The sequence below is a fragment of the Crinia signifera genome, chromosome 4 (genome assembly GCF_055691185.1).
Source record: "Crinia signifera chromosome 4, ASM5569118v1, whole genome shotgun sequence".
Lineage (NCBI taxonomy): Eukaryota > Metazoa > Chordata > Amphibia > Anura > Myobatrachidae > Crinia > Crinia signifera.
In genome coordinates, this window is record NC_139220.1 from 335005147 (window position 1) to 335027193 (window position 22047).

General features: G+C 49.0%; 2 protein-coding genes across 2 annotated transcripts; both read left to right on the forward strand.

The window, feature by feature from the left end:
* The first annotated feature begins 5459 nt into the window (after positions 1-5459).
* Positions 5460-6389, forward strand: LOC146073519 (olfactory receptor 5A1-like). Its single transcript, XM_083180696.1, has one exon. It carries the CDS (start codon positions 5460-5462, stop codon positions 6387-6389), a length of 930 nt encoding a protein of 309 aa, XP_083036822.1.
* Positions 6390-20808: 14419 nt separating this feature from the next.
* LOC146073520 (olfactory receptor 5AP2-like) lies at positions 20809-21738 on the forward strand. The gene has a single exon (XM_083180697.1). The coding sequence runs from the start codon at positions 20809-20811 to the stop codon at positions 21736-21738; it is 930 nt and encodes a 309-aa protein (XP_083036823.1).
* Positions 21739-22047: the final 309 nt, after the last annotated feature.

A 22047-nucleotide genomic window follows, 5' to 3' on the forward strand; every position in this document is an offset into this window, starting at 1 on the left:
GTGTGTGTGTGTGTGTGTGTGTGTGTGTGTATGTGTCAGTGCCCACAGCTCCCCTGCACCCAAGGCCACCATGAGGGTATTACAGACCACAGCATGTAAAATGCTTCTACAGTATGTCAGGATCACTGCACCATGGCAGCGCCTGCACCACAGGAAAAAATGAGCAGTTGATGGGAGCACTGCCCTAGTACAGCGCTTCCCTCCAACCACCGACATCGGTCCTTCCCCTGTCATCATTACTTTGCTCATGGTAGTGGGACATCACAAACCACCTGGGCTGGCTGAGCACAGAAACAGGAGGAATGCAGTCAGTGATGTCTGGCTGTGAGGGAACTTCTGCAGGTACAGGTATAGGTTGTACAGGGATCTCAGCCCCTGCTTCTGCATCTCGCTATCCGCTCCCTGCATCTCTCACTATCCCCTCCCTAGCTCCCTCCATCTCTCTATCCACTCACTAGTGCCTTATGTATCACTAACCCCTCCCTACCACCCTGCATCTCACTATCCCCTCCCCACCACCCTGCGTCTCACTATCCCCTCCCTACCATCCTACGTCTCACTATCCCCTCCCCACCACCCTGCGTCTCACTATCCTCTCCCTATCACCCTGCGTCTCACTATCCCTTCCCTACCACCCTGCGTCTCACTATCCCCTCCCTACCATCCTACGTCTCACTATCCCTTCCCTATCACCCTGCGTCTCACTATCCCCTCCCTACCGCCCTGCGTCTCACTATCCCATCCCTATCACCCTGCGTCTCACTATCCCCTCCCTATCACCCTGCATCTCACTATCCCCTCCCTACCATCCTACGTCTCACTATCCCTTCCCTACCGCCCTGCGTCTCACTATCCCCTCCCTATCACCCTGCGTCTCACTATCCCCTCCCTACCGCCCTGCATCTCACTATCCCCTCCCTACCACCCTGCGTCTCACTATCCCATCCCTATCACCCTGCGTCTCACTATCCCCTCCCTATCACCCTGCATCTCACTATCCCCTCCCTACCATCCTACGTCTCACTATCCCTTCCCTACCGCCCTGCGTCTCACTATCCCCTCCCTATCACCCTGCGTCTCACTATCCCCTCCCTACCGCCCTGCATCTCACTATCCCCTCCCTATCACCCTGCGTCTCACTATCCCCTCCCTATCACCCTGCGTCTCACTATCCCCTCCCTACCGCCCTGCGTCTCACTATCCCCTCCCTATCACCCTGCGTCTCACTATCCCCTCCCTACCACCCTGCGTCTCACTATCCCTTCCCTACCGCCCTGTGTCTCACTATCCCCTCCCTACCACCCTGCGTCTCACTATCCCCTCCCTACCACCCTGCGTCTCACTATCCCATCCCTATCACCCTGCGTCTCACTATCCCCTCCCTACCACCCTGCGTCTCACTATCCCCTCCCTACCGTCCTACGTCTCACTATCCCTTCCCTACCGCCCTGCGTCTCACTATCCCTTCCCTACCGTCCTGCGTCTCACTATCCCATCCCTATCACCCTGCGTCTCACTATCCCCTCCCTACCACCCTGCGTCTCACTATCCCCTCCCTACCGTCCTACGTCTCACTATCCCTTCCCTACCGCCCTGCGTCTCACTATCCCTTCCCTACCGTCCTGCGTCTCACTATCCCTTCCCTACCGCCCTGCGTCTCACTATCCCTTCCCTACCACCCTGCGTCTCACTATCCCCTCCCTACCGTCCTACGTCTCACTATACCTTCCCTATCACCCTGCGTCTCACTATCCCCTCCCTATCACCCTGCGTCTCACTATCCCTTCCCTACCACCCTGCATCTCACTATCCCCTGCCTACCGCCCTGCATCTCACTATCCCCTCCCTACCATCCTACGTCTCACTATCCCTTCCCTATCACCCTGCGTCTCACTATCCCCTCCCTATCACCCTGCATCTCACTATCCCCTCCCTACCATCCTACGTCTCACTATCCCTTCCCTATCACCCTGCGTCTCACTATCCCCTCCCTACCACCCTGCATCTCACTATCCCCTCCCTACCACCCTGCGTCTCACTATACCTTCCCTATCACCCTGCATCTCACTATCCCCTCCCTACCACCCTGCGTCTCACTATCCCCTCCCTACCACCCTGCGTCTCACTATCCCCTCCCTATCACCCTGCGTCTCACTATCCCCTCCCTACCACCCTGCGTCTCACTATCCCCTCCCTATCACCCTGCATCTCACTATCCCCTCCCTATCACATTGCGTCTCACTATCCCCTCCCTATCAACCTGCGTCTCACTATCCCCTCCCTATCACCCTGCGTCTCACTATCCCCTCCCTACCATCCTGCGTCTCACTATCCCCTCCCTATCACCCTGCGTCTCACTATCTCCTCCCTACCATCCTACGTCTCATCCCTTCCCTATTGCCCTGTGTCTCACTATCCCCTCCCTACCACCCTGCGTCTCACTATCCCTTCCCTATCACCCTGCGTCTCACTATCCCCTCCCTATCACCCTGTGTCTCACTATCCCTTCCCTACCGCCCTGCGTCTCACTATCCCTTCCCTACCGCCTTGCGTCTCACTATCCCTTCCCTACCGCCCTGCGTCTCACTATCCCTTCCCTACCGCCCTGCGTCTCACTATCCCCTCCCTACCACCCTGCGTCTCACTATCCCCTCCCTATCACCCTGCGTCTCACTATCCCCTCCCTAACGCCCTGCGTCTCACTATCCCTTCCCTACCGCCCTGCGTCTCACTATCCCTTCCCTACCGCCCTGCGTCTCACTATCCCTTCCCTACCGCCCTGCGTCTCACTATCCATTCCCTACCGCCCTGCGTCTCACTATCCCTTCCCTACCGCCCTGCGTCTCACTATCCCTTCCCTACCGCCCTGCGTCTCACTATCCCTTCCCTACCGCCTTGCGTCTCACTATCCCTTCCCTACCGCCTTGCGTCTCACTATCCCTTCCCTACCGCCTTGCGTCTCACTATCCCTTCCCTACCGCCCTGCGTCTCACTATCCCTTCCCTACCGCCCTGCGTCTCACTATCCCTTCCCTATCGCCCTGCGTCTCACTATCCCTTCCTTATCACCCTGCGTCTCACTATCCCCTCCCTACCACCCTGCGTCTCACTATCCCTTCCCTATCACCCTGTGTCTCACTATCCCCTCCCTACCATCCTACATCTCACTATCCCCTCCCTATCGCCCTGAGTCTCACTATCCCCTCCCTATCGCTCTGCATCTCACTATCCCTTCCCTATTGCCCTGCGTCTCACTATCCCTTCCCTATCGCCCTGCGTCTCACTATCCCTTCCCTATCGCCCTGCGTCTCACTATCCCTTCCCTACCGCCCTGCGTCTCACTATCCCTTCCCTACCGCCTTGCGTCTCACTATCCCTTCCCTACCGCCCTGCGTCTCACTATCCCTTCCCTACCGCCCTGCGTCTCACTATCCCTTCCCTACCGCCCTGCGTCTCACTATCCCTTCCCTACCGCCCTGCGTCTCACTATCCCTTCCCTACCGCCCTGCGTCTCACTATCCCTTCCCTACCGCCCTGCGTCTCACTATCCCTTCCCTACCGTCCTGCGTCTCACTATCCCTTCCCTACCGCCCTGCGTCTCACTATCCCTTCCCTACCGCCTTGCGTCTCACTATCCCTTCCCTACCGCCCTGCGTCTCACTATCCCTTCCCTACCGCCTTGCGTCTCACTATCCCTTCCCTACCGCCCTGCGTCTCACTATCCCTTCCCTATCGCCCTGCGTCTCACTATCCCCTCCCTACCACCCTGCATCTCACTATCCCTTCCTTATCACCCTGCGTCTCACTATCCCCTCCCTACCACCCTGCGTCTCACTATCCCTTCCCTATCACCCTGTGTCTCACTATCCCCTCCCTACCATCCTACATCTCACTATCCCCTCCCTATCGCCCTGAGTCTCACTATCCCCTCCCTATCGCCCTGCATCTCACTATCCCTTCCCTATTGCCCTGAGTCTCACTATCCCCTCCCTATCGCTCTGCATCTCACTATCCCTTCCCTATCGCCCTGCGTCTCACTATCCCTTCCCTATCGCCCTGCGTCTCACTATCCCTTCCCTATCGCCCTGCGTCTCACTATCCCTTCCCTACCGCCTTGCGTCTCACTATCCCTTCCCTACCGCCTTGCGTCTCACTATCCCTTCCCTACCGCCCTGCGTCTCACTATCCCTTCCCTACCGCCCTGCGTCTCACTATCCCTTCCCTACCGCCCTGCGTCTCACTATCCCTTCCCTACCGCCCTGCGTCTCACTATCCCTTCCCTACCGCCCTGCGTCTCACTATCCCTTCCCTACCGTCCTGCGTCTCACTATCCCTTCCCTACCGCCCTGCGTCTCACTATCCCTTCCCTACCGCCTTGCGTCTCACTATCCCTTCCCTACCGCCCTGCGTCTCACTATCCCTTCCCTACCGCCTTGCGTCTCACTATCCCTTCCCTACCGCCCTGTGTCTCACTATCCCCTCCCTACCGCCCTGTGTCTCACTATCCCTTCCCTACCGTCCTACGTCTCACTATCCCTTCCCTACCACCCTGCATCTCACTATCCCCTCCCTACCATCCTACGTCTCACTATCCCTTCCCTACCGCCCTGCGTCTCACTATCCCTTACCTACCACCCTGCATCTCACTATCCCCTCCCTACCATCCTACCTCTCACTATCCCCTCCCTACCACCCTGCATCTCACTATCCCCTCCCTACCATCCTACGTCTCACTATCCCTTCCCTACCGCCCTGTGTCTCACTATCCCCTCCCTACCGCCCTGTGTCTCACTATCCCTTCCCTACCGTCCTACGTCTCACTATCCCTTCCCTACCACCCTGCATCTCACTATCCCTTCCCTACCACCCTGCATCTCACAATCCCTTCCCTACCGTCCTACGTCTCACTATCCCTTCCCTACCGTCCTACGTCTCACTATCCCTTCCCTACCGTCCTACGTCTCACTATCCCTTTCCTAGCGCCTATCGTCTCCCTATGGCACAACTAATGTGCCCATGTCTATGATGCACACGTGCGTACACATGCGTATGCCATAGACTGCTATGGAGTGAAACCTGACTGACTAGTGTCTGTGTTCACTGCAGCTTGCCGCTATGCATGTGTCCATGTGTATGCATCATGGCATTGATAAGATTCATCTTTAGCGATGGTGCTAAGGGGCACCAGTCAAAATTTTGCCTAGGGCATCAGATTAGTTAGGGCCTGCTCTGGGTAAGCCTGGTTGTGTCACAGTGCTAAGGCCATGAGTTAGATTCCAACCAGTTTGGAGATTGTATGATCTCCTTGTGGTTTGCTCAGGTTACAGACCCCTTGTACTTACATTTCTGTTACAGGAACTTAAGACTGTGGAGGAGGGACTGACTTTCTCTGGAAATCCCTACTTAATATGGGGATTATTAAATATTTTTTCTTTTTCACCGATACAGACCAAAAATACGATGGAAACCAAAAACAAGACACAAGTGCGATTCTTTCTGTTTTCTGGTCTAACAAACAATGAAGAACTTGTCCCCTTCCTTTTCCTATTTCTTCTGCTTGTTTACTTGGCGACCATAGTTGGCAATGCTGGCATCATGGCTGTTGTCTATAAGACCTCCGCCCTCCAGACTCCCATGTATTATCTCCTGAGCAACCTCGCCCTAGCTGACATCTGCTACTCATCAGCAATAACGCCTAAATTGCTTTTTGACCTTCTGTCCAAGGTTAAAACCATCTCATTTGTTGGTTGTGGTCTTCAGTTCTTCTTCTTTACTGCCCTATCAGTCACAGAGGCTCTTCTGCTCTCCAGCATGTCCTATGACCGATATATCGCTATCTGCCATCCTCTCCATTATGTCTTAATTATGACCTATAAAAAATGTTTGATCCTTGTTCTCATCTCTTTATCTATTGGCTTCCTACAGTCATCTGTGCAGACAAGCTGTGTATTCAGTCTCCACTACTGTGGATCAAACATTATAAACAACTTCTACTGTGATGGACCTCCCCTGCTCATGTTGTCCTGCTCTAGAACTTTGCCATGTGACATGGTAAATGTTTTTATTGTATGTTCTTGTGGTATTGGCTCTATGATGACAGTCCTGGTCTCATACGCTCTAATTGTTTCTTCCATTCTACGTCTGAAATCCAGTAAGGGCAGGCAAAAGGCATTCAGTACATGTTCCTCACATCTCCTGTGTGTCTCCATCATCTATGGGACAGTTTTCTTCATCTACCTGCACCCATCTGCCAGTGTCTTTGATCAACGAGACAAGGTGGTCTCTGTCTTCTACTCAGTGGTGATTCCCATGTTGAATCCCCTTATATACACTCTGAGGAACCAAGAGGTGAAGAGGGTTATATGGAAGCTGTGCACAAAAACTCCTTGAATTATTAGACAAAATATTCACCATGTTCACAAGGGTGTTTGTCACATGGAAGGCCATTCTACAAAGCCATCTTGGAGAGAAAATAAATAACCCAGTAGAGGACTCCATTGATTTCTATGTCCTGTATGGTTTATAGGACATTTTATATTCTCATAGTAACATCTACTCCACATAAAAAATGGATGTTCTTGTGGACACGAAGAGTAGCACAACATAGACATCAACACATCTTGTTTTCTTTGTGGTCTTCTCAAGTTATCGTATGTTGCCTGTGGAACGTACCTCAAGGAGATGCTTGTGTAACACTTTTTACCTGTAAAATGGCAAATTGCTTTTAAGATTGGCTTTATGACTTTCAAAGCCCGTCATGACCAGAGCCCAAGGTACTTGAAGCAGCTTCTGATTCCATACTGCCCATCTCCATTACTGTGATCTGCAGATGATGGACTATTAACTGTACCTAGAATCTGCATGAACTCATCTGTGGGTCGAGCTTTCAGCTTTGTGGCTCTGACTCTTTCCCACAGAGTGAGAGAGGCCCCCACTGTGGAATCCTTCAAAAATAGACTCAAGACTTTGCTGTTCTCTCAAGCATTTCACTAATGTCCGCTGTTATGTTTGTTTTGTTTTTCTTTTCTGTAAAGGCAAATGTAAAGCACTGTGAGTCCTATTGGGAGAAAAATGCTGTATACTGCAAATTAGTTATTATTATTATTATTATTATTATTATTATTATATACAGCACAAGCATTACATAAAATTCAGTTCTACAGACAACTCCTTTTGCATCCTTCCCTTTAAGAAATTCTAGGAAGGGTTGATTATATAAGCCTATAATAATGGTACCAATAGCAGCACCCAATCTCACCTGATCTCAGCAAGTTACTGGCTGTTACATAGTTACGTAGTAGGTGAGGCTGAATAAAGACTTGCGTCCATCTAGTTCAACCTATGTTTATAGTATCTTATCCCTTGTTGTATAGTATGTTCCGATATTTTAAAGTTTATGTTACTTATTCATACCCATGGATGTTTTTAACCAATAAATGTTTATCCAACCTTATTTTAAACATATTTATAGTGTCTGCCGACACCACATCTCTAGGAAGAGAGTTCCAAAGTTTGACTGCTCTGACTGTAAAGAAAGTTTTTCTACTAGATAAACAAAATCTTTTTTCTTTTAATCTAAACTTGTGCCCTCGCGTCCTAGATTCCTGTCTAGCAGAAAAAAGGGTGTTTGATAGTTCCTTATATTGGCCCCTGATATATTTGTACATGTTGAGCATGTCCCCCCTTAAACGTCTCTTCTCTAGTGTAAATAGTCCCAGATTGCTTAATCTCTCCTCGTAGCTTAAATTCTCCATTCCCCTAATAAGTTTTGTTGCTCTTCTTTGGATTTTTTCTAATTGTATGATGTCCTTTTTATAGTGCGGGGCCTAGAACTGTACTCCGTATTCGAGGTGCGGTCTAACCAATGATTTTGTACAGAGGCATAATTACTTTTGAATCCCTAGTTTCCATGCCCCTTTTAATACATGCCAGAGTTTTATTGGCCTTGGCTGTGTTATACCATTTTACTTATTATTGCACTAAATACATAAACGTGAAAGAGTGTCCACCAGACATTGTATATGGGATAAATGCTATATATTCCTGCTGTGCCGATGGAGGATATCAAAAACACCTGATGAAGTCAATTGTATGACAAAATACATCAGGTGGTTAGAGATAACTAAGAAAGCCACATGCCTAAGTAGGGGATTGGTATGAAATCCCAGCGGTCAGAATCCCGGCGTTCAAAATTCCGCCGCCGGAATCCCGACCGCCGAAATCCCGACAAGGGGGGACGTGGATCATCCCCCCTTGCGGACTCACTGTGCTCGCCACGCAGCGGGCCCGGTGCCTCGCTACACTCGGCACACTAATTTATTCTACCTCTATGGGTGTCGTGGACAACCACGGAGGGAGAAAGTGTCGGGATTCCGACCGCCGGGAAATTGACCGCATCCCGTATATAAAGGGGTATCTAGGTGACTGCTCCATCATAGTATCTTACATATTATTCTGTGCAGCAGGTTAGTGTATGTAAAGTAATCCGTGTCCGCTCGCCACGCTTCGGGCTAGTGGGGGTATGAAAAGGTCGGGAGGACGCGTAATGTGTCACCTCGCGGGGCTCGTTGCGCTCGACACACTTCGGGCTGCCGTGGATAGTGGGGGTGTTTCAGGAACACATTCACGCCTGCCATATCATACAAGTCAGCAAGAGCTACTCAGACGCAGGAGCGTATCATTGCTGGAGCGTCTGAGATGCTCCCGCAGCTCAAACAGATGGAGCGCATCTCCGCCAGCGCCAGCATAATCACCTCTCCACCAAAGAGAGGGGATCATGCTGGCGCTGGCGGTGTCAGAGAGGCGATCACTAGGCTTGCCAGGGACGCCGGGGACAGAGATGCTGTTCCTGGCAACAGTACGGTAGTTACTTGTGTAATTTCACGGCGGCAGCCTACGCTGATAACGTAGCTTACACTGCCACCGTGAAACTACACAAGGCAGCCGCGCTGCTGCCGGCGCTACGCTGATAACGTAGCTTAGTAAAGTAAGGCAGTCTGGCAAGCTGCCAATATTCAAAGATAGAGTGCTGGCGACGTGAAACTACACAAGTACCAATAACAATTATTAAAAAAAGATAATAAAATGTTATTTATGCAAATAAAATCATCTGCACTTGAAATATAGGACACACAGAAGAAATTTATACCTCACGATGTTGCGGGTGGATTGGTCCACAGATCAGTAGGTGGTGGTGTTCCGAAAGTGTTCAATCTTATTTAAAAATTATTTTGAACACCGAAACGCGCAAGTAAACACAGAGCTATCTACCAGCTCAAGACACACTGTAGGACTCGGGAATTATATCCCGCACTGAACCAGCTCAAGCCTATACTCATCGTGGTCGGCCATATTGTTTCCCTTACACTTCAACATCTTCGGAAGCCACCACCTGCTAATCTTTGGACCAATCCATCTGCAACATCGTGAGGTCATCTCGAAATCCCAGGAGCATAACATCCTCCAGCGGTACTCCAAACCAAGTCAGGTATATGGACACCCAATGGTGGACTCAATTGGGGATTATTTTATATCTAATGACTGAACAATTTAGGAACAAGCAGGATCACAATAAGTATAACTTTCTTCTGTGCGTCCTATATTTATTACTAATATTACATGATTTTATTTGCAGAAATTAAATTTATATTATAAAAAAAATTTATAAATCAATTGTTATTATTATATCCAATTGTTCCAACTCACATTGCTTTAGCGTTCCACTCCACCTGTTTTCTCTGTTGAAACCATTTGGAAACTGACCTTCCCTTGTGTGAGCAGCTTGACAAAATATCTCTGTAGGTGCCTTATTTCCCTTTGGTTAACCATGTGTGCAGGGTCTGGGAAGCAGCAGCAAGAGGGCATGAGGGGGAAGGAGGGGTGCAGGGCTGCCACTAGAAATTGTTGGGCTGGGACTGATTTCTAGTCCAGACCCCCCTCACTTAGCGCTGGCACTGCTAGTCACTTGGGGGGAGCAGAATGAAGAGAAGTGCAGGGTCCCCCCACCTCCCCTTCCACTGTGCTGCCCATGCTGAATCCCAGTCTTCTCCTCCACCTCTGAATGCTGGTGGCAATTTAAATTATGGCACCAGCTTGTAATCCAATCGGAGCTCGTGGCCTGGCATCCAATTACCAGATGGTGCCTCATTTTAAAGGGCCACCAGCATCTGGAGGTGAAGGAGGAGCCTGTGGGCTTCAGCGGGGGCAGCTCAGCAGAGGCAGGTGGGGGGTGCGGTGGGCAGAATGAGTGGCCTGGGCCCTTCCCTCTCTGTCAGAGTGGCCCATGACAGCTGTTCCCACAGCAGCCCCTTGATGGCGACCCTGGAGGAGAGCACTGAGCACAGACTTTCTGGGATGTGTCTATGGATGGTGAGAACAGGGGAACACACAGTGTAGGCTTTGGTCGGGGACAAACTCATTAATAAACAGCTGCCTCAGGCTCTCCCCAATCACCCTCTGCCTCCCTCTTCCATTCCCATCACCATCTGCCATTCCCCTGTCACCCTTTACTATCCTCAATTATCCACTGCATCCCTGTCACTCTCTGCCAACCCATGTAACCTAATGTCATCCCATTTTCCACTGCCAGCCCCTGGCACCCTCTGTCTCTCCCTAGACATCCTCTGCTATCTCAAGCACCCTCCACCATCCCCCTGTCACCCTCTGCCTTTACTATCCCAACCGGCCATCCTTGTCACCCTCTGCCTCTCCCTAGTTGCCCTCTGCCTCTTCCTGTCATCCTCTGTATCTCCCTTTCACCCACTGCCACCCTCTGTCAACTTCTGCTAGCCTTGTCACCTACCATTTCCCCATGCCACCATCTTCCAATCACCCTATACTTCCCTCTGCATCTCCCTAGTCACCCACTGCCTAGTCAACCTCTGTCTCTCATAAATCATACTTTGCCTCCCTCACCATCTACCACCCTCTGTCACCCCTCACCCACTCTCTCTAGTCACCTTCTGGTTCTCTTCTTTCCACTGTCACCCTCTGCATCCTCCTGTCACTGTCTTCCTCCCACAGTCACTGTCTGCCTCCCCCTGTCACCCACTGCTTCTTCATAGTCACACTTTTCCTCTCCCGTCACCCACTGCCACATCCTCTCGCCCAGTGCCATCCCTGCCTCTCCTGTCACCCACTGCCTCTCCCTGTTATTCACTGCCTGCCTAGTCCCCCACTACCTCTTTTTGCCATTTTCTGCCTTCCCCTGTCACCCACCGCCTCCCTGCCATCCCTAAAGTCTTACCAGCAGGTATAAGCTTTAACGTTCATATGAAGATATTAAAAACATACACAGAAGAAGATCTCTTCAATTGTGTAAGAAATGGAGTGATGGCGTTAGTGGTTACTTCACATGTTTTGTGCCTCCACAATATGTATGTGCCGTCTGCTGACCACATGTGTGGTGGCCATTGGGATCAATTCAGACGTGATGGCATAGACAGGAATTTGCACAGCTAGTGTTCAGTGATCGCTGTACGTTTGGATGTGTTCGGCTACACATCTATTCTCAGCCGAGCGAATGTGTCCAAAACCCATGGTAACAGGCCCACCATTTTTACACTGGGCACCATCATCGCAGGTAGAGAGTAACCAAAGACTTGTTGATGGAAAAAGCTATATCTGGCCTGGAACTGACATACATTTGCTTCCGGTCACTCACCTTGCCTTGCCCATGTGTACTGTGACCCGTATGCATGCGCAGTGTATTGATAATCGGAATTACCCTCATTGTGCTGTAACTTGGGACCTGTAATAACTTATATTGTCTGACGGGTGTCACGCCCCGTTGCGGCGCCATGCCCGGCACCACCTACTCACCCCGCCGAGTCCTCCGGTCCTGGCGCCGTGATGGTGCAGGTCTGCGGGGCTCCGGGGGACAGACAGGCACTGGGGCTCCCGGTCTGACAGTGGGTCCGGCGGCGGCACAGACGCCGGCTCCCAGGACTGGGAGCCGCCATCTTGGCAGGGTCACATAACCGCTGTCCAGGGCTGCTTTATCTCCTTCCTCCAATAGGGGGCCGGACTATCTTGCTGGGCTGAGCATAAATTCCAGGAGGCCTCTTGCCTCAGTGCTGGTACAACTCTGCAGCTGACAGCATAGGTCTGCAGCAGCCTCCAGTGTTCCTGTGTGGTACTACGGTCCCAGCTTTCCTCTGTGATCCAGCCTACCTCTGCTCCAGTTCTCTCCCATCCTGTCCTTGATCCTGTGCCTCCTGTTCCGTGTCATTACTCGTCTGGACTCTTCAAGCCAAGTTGGCATTTTCAGTTACAGTCGTCATTTCAAGCCAAGTCGGCATTTTTCAGTTGCAGTTGTCATTTAAAGCCAAGTCAGCATTTTCAGTTGCAGTCGTCATTTCAAGCCTAGTCAGCATTCTCAGTTACAGTCACCACTCCCGTATACTCCAGTCTCTCCCTAAACCCCCTCCTTCTGTCCGCCTGTCCCCCATTGTAACGGTCACTCCAGACCGTCCATCTCAGGGCTACCGTGGGTGCTCCGGGTGAGGGGCCGCAACTGCTGTCCAGATGCAGCAAAACCCAAACTTCCTTGCAGGGGTCCCTGGAGAAGACCGCTGAGCAGTTAGACTCCGCGCCCTCACCTCGGAGTCTTCACTAAACCCACAGCCCAGGATTTATGCATAGGTCCTATATCCAGCCCGCCAAGTTTTAAGGGCGCTCAATCCAGTCCTTGCCTGACCAAACACCTGAGGTGGGTCCTCAACCTCCGTCGGCCGTGACAACGGGGTCCCAGAACATAATAGTTTGAGATCCCCTGTACTCATAGGAAATAAGGGGGGTCAGAACAAAGGTTCTGTGGCAGCGCTGGGTGATGGGGAGTGCTCCCAAATGGCAGATGTCCAGTGTGGAGCCCTGATGGATAACTCCCGATTGCTGGGGAGAGTGAGTCCTCACTGCTGGGTGACCGTACCGGACAGTTAGAATGGAGTCCGCGGTCCCTGGAGGAGGAAGTGGTTCCTGCTGTTTCAAAGCAGACCGCAGAGGGTAAATGACCAATCCAGAGAGTGGGACAATGTCCAGCAAGACAGAGTCCAAAGTGCTGGTGGGGACATCTGCCATTTGGGAGCACTCCCCATCTCCCCAAATTGGGAAATCATCACCCCACAGCTATCCATCTACCAGTGGGAAGCATCTTTTGGAAACACCTCCAGTGGCCACGGAACTCACACCATCCGTCCAGGCCGCACACTAGAGAGGATCCATTACACATTGGCTGAGTGCTCCACTTTTTCCATCAGCCCACCAGGGCCCAGCATTGCTCCCCCATCATTTGGGAGAAATATCCTGATCCACTGGATACCGCACACTCCATCCAGAGCCACTACAGACCCAGCAGGCAGAGTGTTTTATTATATACAATTTTTATTGTTTATGTGCATAATAGTTTGCATTTAAATTTTAATAGAACTATGTATATACAGGATGTTTAATCATTTAATAAAATTGTCTGTAAAGATCATCCAATCTTTCAACACTTTCATTTAAAACCACCCCAACACAGCGCTGCCACAGAACCTTTGTTCTGACCCCCCTCGTTTCCTTGTTTTCGTCGGGTACAACTAACCCGTTAGTGCAGCTGCCCTCAACTCATATTCAGCGCCCTTTGGTGGACACTCCCACACGGTGCCCACCTAATTCTTGTTTTTTGTTTTCCCCTGTACTCATAGGCAAAACTATAATGTTGGTATTGGGTGGTCCCAGTTCCAAATTTCATTCATTTCAAATATATTGTATGCGCCGTAGGCAGCCGGCGTGGCAAGCGGCGGGCAGGAATGGCGGAAGGTGCAGCGTCCAGGAAGGGCAACTGGGTTGGAAGTCGGGGTTTGAGAGAAGCATGTACGACACTAGCCGCACGCTGAAAAAAAGGGGTGTATGATGCCCATAGTAGTAATGTGCCAAGTAGCAGCAGTGCTGTAACTAGACATTTTGGTGTCCCCACCCCACACACACACACACACAGTAAAAATAGGGGGAAAAGGCAGCAAAGGCGCACATCTAGAATTTAGGGAGTGGTTTCATAGGAAAGGGGCTTTGCCACATAATAGTACCAATTCACATTACACCATGCAGTAGTGCCACTTATAAACATTGCACCAGCTAGAGTTCCTTAGACACACTGCACCAGGTAGAGCTCTTTGTACACACAGCGCAAAGATTATGCACATCATATTTACACATACTGCCATACACCATAATGCCCATTACATATTATGCCATACACCATAATGCCCATTACATATTATGCCATACACCATAATGCCCATTACATATTATGCCATACACCATATGCCTATTACATATTATGCCACACACACTGTAGCCAGTGCTCCCAGAATCCGCAATTCCAGGTAGCACTGAAAGCCCTGCGCTCCTCTGTCAGATGCTAGAGGTGAAGGAGCACCTCTACCGTTTGTCTTCAAATAGGCGGCGGCCATCTTTGGACTGGGTGGGGTCTTTGTATGCTGCTCTCGGCTCCAACAGGCGAATAGTGCACCCCCAGATCATCCGCAGTTTCGCCTTTACCTGTACTAGATATGATTTAAGTTTCCTTCTCTTGTACAAGTGTTTGGCACATAAAGTAATTCCTGTGATAATTATGATAGACGGCAGCTGTATTCTGATCCCCAGAGCGGTGTCCTTACATTAATAACCTGATAATTGTGTCTGTGTGTATATCCGTGTGTGTGCTGGGACAGAATATAATTATACTCCGGGGTCCCCGGGACTGATATAATACAGCGCCTTGCTGCACGGTGATGGGAGATCATTAGGATCCCGAATGTCAGACAATTATGCGCCATGCAGGTAAGGGAGCGATATACGTCTCGTTATAAGATATCCTGATTACTAGTATAGTAATGGCACCAACATATAAATGGTCACACATATCTACATCCTCGGCTAATGGCCGCTGGCCAAGGTATTAAATATTGCGCATATACCCCGATTGTTACCGCACAGAGACGCAGAACGGATTGGGATACAGGGAGTGTGGTTTAGTCAGCTTTTCTGGGAGGTAACAGTGTGCGTAAAGAATATTGGGCTTACTGTATGTGATAGAAGACCAATAGGCAGCGGGACCAGCGCACCTAATTGGGGATGCACATACACCACATCAAGTGAAAAATGATTATGCTGTCCTGTAGGGCTTGTTCTTAGGACCTTATACTGGTCCGTTCAGCGTTGGCCTTCCTTTGCACAGGGACCGATGTTTCTGCACTTGTGCATGCGTGGGGTGCACGCATCCAACATTGTGAGCGGTGGGGGGGGGGCATGGGGCAGCGGGCCGGGGGGCCACATATAAAGTGACGCTGGGCGTTCCCTTGGATGGGCCGCCCATGGGAACACCCAGCGTCACTTTATATGTGCGTGCATGCACCACATCTTTCAATGGTCGGCTACCATGGAAAGATGTGGGAGGTTCCCCCTGGCCTGTGAATGGATTTTTATGTAGAACATCAATTTGCATGCCAGGCGAACGAACCCGGCATGCAAATGGTGGGCCGGCGTACCACCATTTGTAGGGTGGGTCCTGGTTGACTCGCAAGGGTGCGAATTCACATCCGAGCGAATTAACTGGAATATCCCCCTTAGATCCCAAGGTGTCTTGTGACAGGACTGTATATCACTCAGATGTTACCACCGGGGTTCACTTTTAGCCTCAAAAAAACTAAAGAGAACACTCTCAAAGTGCGTATCAAGTTGTTCTTGTAGTGTAATATTGTGACAGTGGGTGATTGTCACAGGCTTTCGGCTGCACCTGCTTTAAAGTGCAGAAGTCCCACGCCTTTACTTCTTTGTACATTTACTGTATGTGATCACCATCGGGGAGCAGGCTGCACCGGGGCATTTTTGCTTCGTAACGTGCATCTTTTTCATACATATACAACTGCGGTTAGTCACTGATGCAACTAACAAGCATCACCAAATATGTCTGTAACAATCAGAGTACATATAATCACCAGTGCAATGCCACTATACGCAGTCCGGCACAGCTAGTCTTACATGTGGACACACGGGTGGGCTCTTAGAGATCCACCTTAAATGATAGGTATATACTGTATTATTCCCATAATCTGTATCGGCATAATGTGTATGCGGCATTGCTGTGTAGGTGTAATGTGTACGGGGCACTAATACTGTGTATGTTTAATATGTAAGGGGCACCACTAATGGCTGGGGGTAATGTGCAAGGGCAATTGCTATGTGAATGTAATGTGTGAGGGGCACTACTACTGTGTGGATTTAATGTGCAAGGAACTCTACTACTGTGTGGATGTAATGTGTACAGCGCACTATTATTGTGTGACTGTAATGTGTGAGGGCCACCAAAGGCGTAACTACCATAGGTGCAAGGGATGCAGCTGCTATGGGGCCCAGAGCTGAAGGGGGCCCATCTTTACTGTATAAATGATATTTTCTATATACATTTATGGCCAATATTTGGTATATAGGGGCCCTTACAAACTTTTGCTATGGGGCCTGTGAATATCTAGTTACGCCCCTGAGGGCCACTACTACTGTGTGGGTTTAATGTCTAAGGAACTCTACTACTGTGTGGATGTAATGTGTACAGGGCACTATTACTGTGTGGGTTTAATGTGCAAGGAACTCTACTACTGTGTGGATGTAATGTGTACAGCGCACTATTATTGTGTGACTGTAATGTGTGAGGGACACTACTACTGTGTGGATGTAATGTGTACAGGGCACTACTATTGTGTGTCTGTAATGTGTGAGGGCCTCTACTACTGTGTGGATGTAATTTGTACAGGGCACTATTACTGTGTGGGTTTAATGTGCAAGGAACTCTACTACTGTGTGGATGTAATGTGTACAGGGCACTACTATTGTGTGACTGTGATGTGTGAGGGCCACTACTACTGTGTGGATGTAATATGTACAGGGCACTACTATTGTGTGACTGTAATGTGTGATGGCAACTACTACTGTGTGGACAAAGACAAGCAGGGACCAATCGCACTGGAAAGAATTTCGGAAATGAGATGTATGACCCCTCAGTTGTGATATAATACAATTTATTATGGATACTAACAGGAGGGTGTGCTGCCACTGGACATCAGATAATGACAGAAAGACAGTGGACAGAGAAAGGAATGTCTCTGTGTGGCGCACCAGAGAAGAAGGATTACATAAAATATAGCTTTTAATTTATTATTTTCTAAAAAGGAGCGAAATAAAAACACAAATTGACACATACATACACAAACATGTATTTAAAACGGGATAAAGCTATCCCTGCAACGTGAGACCCCACTGTTGCCTGTACCTTCCAAATAATATTTATGTTTGTAATTTTAATGTGACAATTTTTCAAAATAAATGCTTGGTTTTATACTGTTGTCTGTTTTTTACACATGGGCATTGGTGGTTCGCAAATATGTTTCTCTGTAGTGGGTATCACAGTTTATTTAGTTGACACTCACTGTGTCAGTAAGTCAGTAAATCTGATTATTTTTATTCCTCTGTGATATATCGAGGTGATAGAGAATTTTTACAGTCACTGGCCGTGATTTTAATAATGTGTTTGGGGTTTTGACATATATACGTCCCCCGTAATTCTGCTGCTGAGGAATGAGACCCGAAGCAGACCGTGGTCTGTCTTCTGTATCTCGTCTCCGACGCAGTTTCTAATAGCCGCCAGAGACTATCACGAAGGCTGCAAACGCCGGGGAACGGATACCACCGGGTGTGCGCCTAAGTTAGCTGGGCACAGGGGTCGCGGTCACAGACGTCAAGTGCCGCGCCTCTGGTTCAGCTACTACAGAGTGCGATGCACCACTTAGATACTATGCCCTATCTAAACAGATCAAAATGCATTCAAATTGGGGAAGGGAACAGGGGGTCACACGGAGTGTTTGGTCAGCGCACGCTTCGCTGGGGAGCTTCGTCAGGACCAACGAATGGGGAGCTTTGTCAGGTTGGTCCTGACGAAGCTCCCCAGCGAAGCGTGCGCTGACCAAACACTCCGTGTGACCCCCTGTTCCCTTCCCCAATTTAAATGCATTTTGATCTGTTTAGATAGGGCATAGTATCTAAGTGGTGCATCGCACTCTGTAGTAGCTGAACCAGAGGCGCGGCACTTGACGTCCGTGACCGCGACCCCTGTGCCCAGCTAACTTAGGCGCACACCCGGTGGTATCCGTTCCCCGGCGTTTGCAGCCTTCGTGATAGTCTCTGGCGGCTATTAGAAACTGCGTCGGAGACGAGATACAGAAGACAGACCACGGTCTGCTTCGGGTCTCATTCCTCAGCAGCAGAATTACGGGGGACGTATATATGTCAAAACCCCGAACACATTATTAAAATCACGGCCAGTGACTGTAAAAATTCTCTATCACCTCGATATATCACAGAGGAATAAAAATAATCAGATTTACTGACTTACTGACACAGTGAGTGTCAACTAAATAAACTGTGATACCCACTACAGAGAAACATATTTGCGAACCACCAATGCCCATGTGTAAAAAACAGACAACAGTATAAAACCAAGCATTTATTTTGAAAAATTGTCACATTAAAATTACAAACATAAATATTATTTGGAAGGTACAGGCAACAGTGGGGTCTCACGTTGCAGGGATAGCTTTATCCCGTTTTAAATACATGTTTGTGTATGTATGTGTCAATTTGTGTTTTTATTTCGCTCCTTTTTAGAAAATAATAAATTAAAAGCTATATTTTATGTAATCCTTCTTCTCTGGTGCGCCACACAGAGACATTCCTTTCTCTGTCCACCGTCTTTCTACTACTGTGTGGATGTAATGTATACAGGGCACTACTATTGTGTGACTCTGATGTGTGAGGGCCACTACTACTGTGTGGATGTAATGTGTAATGGGGATAATGAATTTGTGGGAGTAATATGCCCTTTTAGGGCACTCCTTCTTCATAGACTCTGCTGCATCTGACTCAGGATCTGGCACTATATGCAACAGGTATGTATATGTATATATATATATATATATATATATAATTAGTTCTATTTCAATTAATTTTGATGTTTTTTTTTTATTAAAATTATAGAAATAATAACAAAAGAACCTCATATCCAACTGTTCAGATGTCAGCCGCACCTGATATAATCAGTAGCTGGAGCAGGCAGCTGGGTTGTACCCTCTCATCGCTGTGTGATGGTAAAGTAAGCCAGAGAGACCTGTGCCCGGGGCACCCCTTACCTGGTGTGTGGGCGCATCTAGTAAAAGACAACAGTGGAAGAAAATTAATTTCCCTTCCATAGGAATCACAAATCATCGGCAGCTCGAGTGTCTGCGGCTTCTGGGGTAAGTAAGGAGGACCCTAGTGGTGGCATTTATACCTTCATGGGGTCCCATGTAACATTAGGCAATTATTAGTAACACTCCGTTGCTCGCCTCACTTGGAATAACCCCAGGTGAAAGTCAGGTATCTCTCAGATCACATGCGACTAGCGGCATGTTAATGATGGCCGCCGTGCTGGCATAGGGTTGATTGGAATAGAAGAGGGGATACAGAACAGCAGTGCACCCCTATAACTGGTCCTGATTCAGATATGGACACAGTATCAATGCGGTTGTGTCGTGCACAGAAGTTTCCAATGGTCGGTATGGCCACCGCCCGGCAGCCATCCTTTCCAAGGGTGACAGCCGGCTGCAACCGGGCAGCCAGGCCATGGCCGTCCCATGTGAATAGACATGCTCCTGTCCATTATTAACTACTGTGTACGGCGCAGCTTTTGCCCGTGCGGTGTTTCGCAGCCCGGCGTCAGCCAGAGCATGTGAAATAGCTGCTTGTCTGCATGTAGGCCGCACTGTGCATGTTCTGCGCAGGTCTTGCGATTCCAGTCACAATGACTATTCACGAACTGAGCGACAGACGGGGGCACTTGCTGGTAGTAACAGTGCAGCGGATATCCTAACACGGTGCGTCCCAGCGGCTGAGCCATTGCATGTTCTATGGTTCAGACGCGCTGCCCAGTCCTCAGAGTGAATCGCCATTAGCTTGTTCCCTAAAGCTGCGTCTTTCTCACTGTGGTAACAGGAGCCTGATTGAGGAGCTGTGATTGGTCACAGGCATGTGTGTTGCAACAGGGGGCAAGGGGTGGCCTCACCCCCCAAACATTTGAGGTACTAGTCAATGTACTGGGTCATGGGGCACAGCGCAGCCACCATCTAGGATTCCGATAAGCAGTGTGTCCACAGTGTATGGACAGAGATAATCCCCTGCTCCACCGCCTCGCTTCCCACAGCCCTTCCCCACTCACCTCCTCCTCCCACCTTGGCCACAAATCAGAGGCGTAAGTTCATCCCAATCGCCCGGAGGCAAGTTTCCCCATTTCCTCCTATATTGTGTGTGTGTACCAGAGCCCACAGTGGATTGGAAGGGCTCCAGCTACACTGTGTCAGAGTGTCCGGGGACATTCAGTTGCACTGCTGCGGTCCTTCTGCATATGATGTTTCCCAAGCAACCCCGCCGCCAGAAGGGAGTCTGAGTCACAGGTCCAATCTTCGACTCCGATGCGCATTGGACCATGCATGGATCAAATGACATGTCAAACACATGTGATATGGGCCGAATTGACCCAATTTCTTGGCCCAATCAGTTGGAATCAGATGAAATTGTCCCAAATCACATAATTGCGTGAGGGCCTTTACTTAATATGGCAACACTATACAATAAACCGTGATATTAACTTTGATGCAAGTTCTTGCCACATCCGTGTTATTCTGTTACTTTCACATCAGTAAAATGTATACATTTCTTTCTCACCTTACAGTTCGAAGAACCAATGGACGTCAAAAACAAGACGCAAGTACGAGACTTTGTGTTTTCCGGTCTAACAGACAATAAGATTCTTGCCCCGTTTCTCTTTGTGTTCTTCTTGCTTGTTTACTTGGTGACCATAGTTGGCAATGTTGGCATCATGGCTGTTGTCTACAAGAGCTCTGCCCTCCACAATCCAATGTACTATCTCCTGAGCTACCTCTCCCTGGCTGACCTCAGTTACTCCTCGGTGGTAACACCTAAAATGCTCTTTGACCTTCTGTCTAAGATGAAGTCCATCTCATTCGCTGGTTGTGCTCTTCAGTTCTTCTTCTTTGCAATCTTAGTAGGCACGGAGACTATTCTGCTCTCCAGCATGTCCTATGACCGATATATTGCTATCTGCCATCCTCTCCATTATGTCTTAATTATGACCTATAATAAATGTATGTTTCTCGTTCTCCTATCTTTATCAATTGGCTTCTTGCAGTCATCGATGTTGACCACCTGCATTTTCAGTTTGCGGTTCTGTGGATCAAATGTAATAAACCACTTCTACTGTGACGTCCCACCTCTGCTCAACTTGTCCTGCTCTAATACTCTACCTTGTGATGTTATAACTTTAGTCTCTACATTTCTTACTGGTATTAGCTCGATGGTGACAGTCCTGGTCTCTTACACTCTAATTGTCTCCTCCATTTTACGGATGAAATCCGGGGAAGGGCGTCAAAAGGCATTCAGTACATGTTCCTCACATCTCATGTGCGTCTCCATCTTCTACGGAACGGCTCTCTTCAACTACCTGCACCCATCTGGAAGTGTCTTTAATCAACGAGACAAGGTGGTCTCTGTCTTCTACTCAGTGGTGATTCCCATGTTGAATCCACTTATATACAGTTTGAGGAACCAAGAGGTGAAAAGGGTTATATGGAAAATATGTGGCCTGTCCACTTGAGCTTTTTCTCTTAGTGTTTTCCGCATGGAATGGAACGCGAGAAAAACATTTTGAAGACAAAACGAAGAACACAACTTCATGTTCCACTAAAAACACCCAATGTCACTGAGCAATAATTTCAAACTACATAATACAATGATGTTATACTCAACTTGGGTGCCCCTTGGAACTCAATTTTAACAAAAATGTAAAACAGGTTTATATAGATATATGGCATTTATATGAGCAACACCCCAAATTTCCCAAAAATTATTAACTTCATGTCCTTAACACAACTACAACCTTTTATCATTTTCTGCACATATGCAT